Raw genomic sequence first — 5,000 nt, forward strand, 5'->3', positions numbered from 1 at the left:
AAAGGGTGGCAGGCCGAAGATCCTAAAAAGGAATATAACTGCAGGCCTGACAAATTGTTTGGAAAGAATTGGCAGCTTCATCCTCTTGGTGTGCTTCTTTTCCAGTCCCTGAATAACTTCTGCAGCCAAATTGGAGATGACCGTCCTATTTCCTTTTGTCACTTCAGTTCCAACTCCAAATTCTTGGCCACAGCCTGTTGGTAAGAAGAATTTTGTTGTCTTGGAGGGATGGGAGAGGGGGGGTTTCACCTCAGGCAAGAGAGAGCAAAAGAATGACTGAAGGGGGCACCCAGTTTAAAACAAAAAACTCTGACATTTATAGAATTGGCCTAAATCTAATTTGAAATCATTTTTATTAGGTTCTACGCACCTTCATGATGTGTGGGTGGTATTGCTCTCTAGTTATAATTATTCTTTAGTTTAACAGGTTATTGCTTTGTTAATTGCCATTAATAACTCTGAAGAAAAAATTAGAGGCCTCTCCTAAAAAAACATAGGGATGCAGTGGTTAAGACACTGAGCTTGTCGATCAGAAAGGCTGAATCCCTAGCGCCGTGTAACGGAGTGAGCTCCTGTTACTTGTCCCAGCTTCTTGCAGTTGGAAAGCACGTAAAGTACAAGTAAAAAAAATAGGAACCACCTTTGGTGGGAGGGGAACAGCGTTCTGTGCGCCTTCAGAGTTTAGTCATGCCGGCCACATGACCACGGAGACGTCTTCGGACAGCGCTGGCTCTTCGGCTTTGAAACGGAGATGAGCACCGCCCCCTAGAGTCAGGAATGACTAGCCCACGTGTGCGAGGGGAACTTTTACCCTTTTTACTAAAAAAAACATTCCATATGCGAAGAGGGGAGCTTTGAAGACTTTGAGCACGAATAATCTATAGCAGCGAAGAGTCCTAATCTTTCACTGGTGGTCTCCTTTCTTTCGGCCCACAGGAGCGGGCTCTGCAAGATATGGTCGGTGCCAGATTGCAATCTCGTCCTCACTTTGCGAGGTACTGCATCTCTCCCCTCCCTTTGACCCATAGCCCGGTTCAGAACCGGGCAAGCGTATCCTGGTGGATCGCGATTCGAACTGACAGCTTTCTCACCTCCCCTAAGGGCACAACACCAACGTCGGCGCCATCGTCTTCCACCCCAAAGCCACCATCTCATTGGACAAGAAGGACGTCAATCTGGCGTCTTGCGCCGCCGATGGCTCTGTCAAGCTCTGGAGTCTGGAAAGGTACATGCAGACTTTTCTCATTTGCTATGTCCAATAAAAGCCTCAGGACGGATGGGACGCAGTGGCAAAGGGACTAAGACGCTGAGCTTGTCGATCAGAATGGTCTGCCGTTCGGCGGTTCGAATCCCTAGCGCCGCGTAACGGAGTGAGCTCCCGTGACTCATCCCAGCTTCTGCCAACCTAGCAGTTCGAAAGCATATCAAAAATGCAAGTAGAAAGATAGGAACCACCTTTGGTGGGAAGGGAAGAGCCTTCCGTGCATCTTTGGCATTGAGTCATGCCGGCCACATGACCACGGAGACGTCTTCGGACAGCGCTGGCTCTTCAGCTTTGAAACGGAGATGAACACCGCCCCCTAGAGCAGGGAACCACTAGCACAGATGTGCAATCTTTACATATATATATATGTAAAGTTTTATATATAAAACTCCTCCCATAAATTCACGACACTGTTCCCCAGTAACGTTAAAGACTCAACGCTGCCACAATCTGCTGATGGCCTCAGTTTGCATTCCAGAATCTGCAGCCCGTCCAATGTTGCTGAGCCAGCATTAGGCAACAGGGAATCTGCTCGTGAGGGGGGCCGGCTGGAGTTGTTGCCAAGCTACAACTGAGGGGGCAGGAGCCAGACCCTTCCCTTTCAGCAGAAAATTTGTTTAGCGTTGGGTGTTCAGCGTTAGGTGACCTCCGGTTGGGTCCTGAAACGTCTGCCAGAAAACAACCAAGCTCAGAGAGGACCAAGTCCTCCACCTCCTCTTCCTCTTTCTCTTCCTCTTTCTCTTCCCCCCACACCCTACTTCTAGAAGTAATGCTGTTATCTATTTGGGTAATGAAACGTATGCGAGAAAACAACCAAGCTCAGAGAGGACCAAGTCCTCCTCGTTTTCCTCCTCCCCCCACATCCTACTTCTAGCACTGATGCTGTTACCTATTTGGGTTACAAAACATCTGCAAGAAATCAACCAAGCTGACAAACCACCAAGGATGGCACGATTTTGACCCCTCTTTGCCAAGATCATCCACTACAGGTTTGCCAAAACCTGCGATAGGTGTGCGTGCTTGCAGGCATAAAAAATGAGTAAAAAACCACATTTACCGTGAATTTGGAGCATGTGACGCTCCCCTCCCCCCTCCCCTCCCCTGGTTTCTTACCTTCTGCCCCTTCTTGGTTTCTTTCAGTGATGAACCAGTGGCTGATATAGAAGGCCACACAGTGAGAGTGGCCCGGGTCACGTGGCATCCCTCCGGCAGATTTTTGGGCACCACATGGTAAGAGATGATTTGATTGATTGGTAGCTGATAGATGGATGACAGACAGACAGACAGACAGACAGACAGATAGATAGATTTGATTGATTGATTGATTGATAGATGGTAGATGATAGATCGATGACAGACAGACATATAGGTAGATGATGGATGACATATAGATGATAGATAGATAGATAGATAGATAGATAGATAGATAGATAGATAGATGATAGATAGATAGATAGATAGATAGATAGATAGATAGATGATAGATAGATGATAAATGATAGATGATAGATGATAGATAGATTTGATTGATTGATTGATTGATAGATGATAGATCGATGACAGACAGACAGACAGATAGATAGATTTGATTGATTGGTTGATAGATAGATGGTAGATGATAGATGGATGACAGATGGATAGATAGATAGATTTGATTGATAGATAGATGGTAGATGATAGCTGGATGACAGACAGATAGATTTGATTGATTGATTGATTGATAGATGGTAGATGATAGATCGATGACAGACAGACATATAGGTAGATGATAGATGATAGATGGATGACAGATGGATGGATAGATGATAGATAGATAGATAGATAGATAGATAGATAGATAGATAGATAGATAGATAGATAGATTTGATTGATAGATAGATAGATGGTAGATGATAGCTGGATGACAGACAGATTGATAGATGATAGATGGATGACACATAGATAGATTAGATCAGATAGATTGACAGGCAGAGCTAGCACTGAGACTTATGCATTGTGGGGGAAACACTTTCTGGGCCTCTACAAGATCGGCCAGGTTAACCTTCCTTATTTCTCCCTCTGTAGCTATGACCATTCCTGGCGTTTGTGGGACCTGGAGGCCCAGGAGGAGATTCTCCACCAGGAAGGGCACAGCAAAGGGGTCTACGACATCGCCTTCCATGGCGACGGGTCCTTAGCCGGCACTGGGTAAGCCCTCAACCTCTGTGCCAAGGCCTTCGCTGGCTGAATGGCATCAAGGCTTTCCCAAGGCCGGCCTTCACTTGGGACCCTCCCCTGGGACTTCCTTGCTTTACGGCCTCCATCGAAGCCAGCATTTCCATTGCTAAGCCAGGCGGTTCTTAAGTGAGTCCCGCCTTTATTCTATGACCTCTTTGCCCTGGTGGTTATGCAAATCGCTGCACTCGTTAAGTGAGCCATGCTGTCGCTGAGCGAATCTGGCCTCCCCCCCTCCCCCGATCACGTGATCCCCAGGACATAAATATGAGACGGTTGCCAAGCATCCAAATTTTGATCAGATGACCATGGGGATGCTGCGACGGTCGTAAGTGTGAACAACGCTCATTAGTCACTTTCTTTCGGCGCTGTTATAACTTCAGTAGACATACCGTTGTAAGTTGAGGACTACGTTTTATTTATCGAACATATTTTGTTTTGTTTCTTTCCAGTGGCCTGGATGCCTTTGGCCGCGTCTGGGACTTGCGCACCGGACGGTGCATTATGTTCTTGGAAGGTCATCTCAAAGAGATCTACGGGGTCAGCTTTTCCCCGAACGGGTAAGAGCCACACTGTGACGTTTCCAAAACATGACCTAATTAATTTACGAGCCTCGAGACAAAAGTTCAAAAGAAATCCAGTCATTTATTAGGAGCAACATTTTGGCATGTGCTTCTGCAGAGTCGAAACTGATTTCCGCTTAATGGTCTTTGCACTTTATCCCTAACTCTCCCTTTCCCTTATTCTGTGTCATAAATCATATCCACCAACGAGGTTGTAGAAATATGAGATCCGACTCTGGCCGAAGGTATACGTGGAATCCTTCCTCCAATGTCAACTTGATAATAGTGATGGCAACGCTTTACAAGTTGCCACACACCCTGCCACGGCTCATGTGTCCTTAATGTTGATTCATTCACCTTTCCATGCTGGCCCTGTGGTCAGAGTGCAGTACTGCAGGCTACTTCTGTTGACTGCCGGCTGCCTGCAATTGGGCAATTTGAATCTCACCAGACTCAGCCTTCCGTCCTCCCAAGGTGGGTCAAATGAGGACCCAGATTGTTGGGGGGCATAGGCTAACTTTATAAACTGCTTAGAGAGGGCTGTAAAAGCACTGAAAAGTGGTATATAAGTCTAAGGGCTACTGCTATTCCTACTCCCCCTCTGCTAAGTATAAGCCCCAGCTTCACTCTTCTTCTTCTTCTCCCACCTTCTCCCCCCATTCTTAGGTACCACATCGCCACTGGCAGTGGAGACAACACCTGTAAAATTTGGGACCTTCGCCAGAGGAGGTGCATTTACACCATTCCCGCCCATCAGAATCTGATCACCGGAGTGAAATTCGAACGTAAGCCTTTCTCCCACGAAGTCTCAAATCCGGACTCTGAAAACCCGAGCTTCGGCTTTGGGGAACTGCCGAGGGCCTGGCAGTTGGGGGCTAAGATTTGAGGGCAATGGGGCAGCTTCCCTTGTTCTTTAAAGCCAACTTAGCTTGCCCGCAGGGGCGTCTCCCAGCGAAGCA

General features: G+C 47.0%; 1 protein-coding gene across 2 annotated transcripts in view; it reads left to right on the top strand.

Annotated features, from left to right (window-relative positions):
* The window catches only part of PRPF4 (pre-mRNA splicing tri-snRNP complex factor PRPF4), an 11,452-nt gene that overhangs the window by 4,921 nt on the left and 1,531 nt on the right, over positions 1-5,000 (top strand). For both annotated transcript variants that reach the window (XM_081967276.1, XM_081967277.1), the window contains exons 8-14: positions 106-200; positions 937-995; positions 1,102-1,225; positions 2,405-2,494; positions 3,329-3,451; positions 3,931-4,038; positions 4,708-4,826. In XM_081967276.1, the coding sequence (XP_081823402.1) occupies positions 106-200; positions 937-995; positions 1,102-1,225; positions 2,405-2,494; positions 3,329-3,451; positions 3,931-4,038; positions 4,708-4,826 (718 nt within the window). The remainder of the gene's footprint in view (positions 1-105; positions 201-936; positions 996-1,101; positions 1,226-2,404; positions 2,495-3,328; positions 3,452-3,930; positions 4,039-4,707; positions 4,827-5,000) is intronic.

Source organism: Natrix helvetica, assembly GCF_964273705.1.
Source record: "Natrix helvetica genome assembly, chromosome: 15".
Taxonomy (NCBI): Eukaryota; Metazoa; Chordata; class Lepidosauria; order Squamata; family Natricidae; genus Natrix; species Natrix helvetica.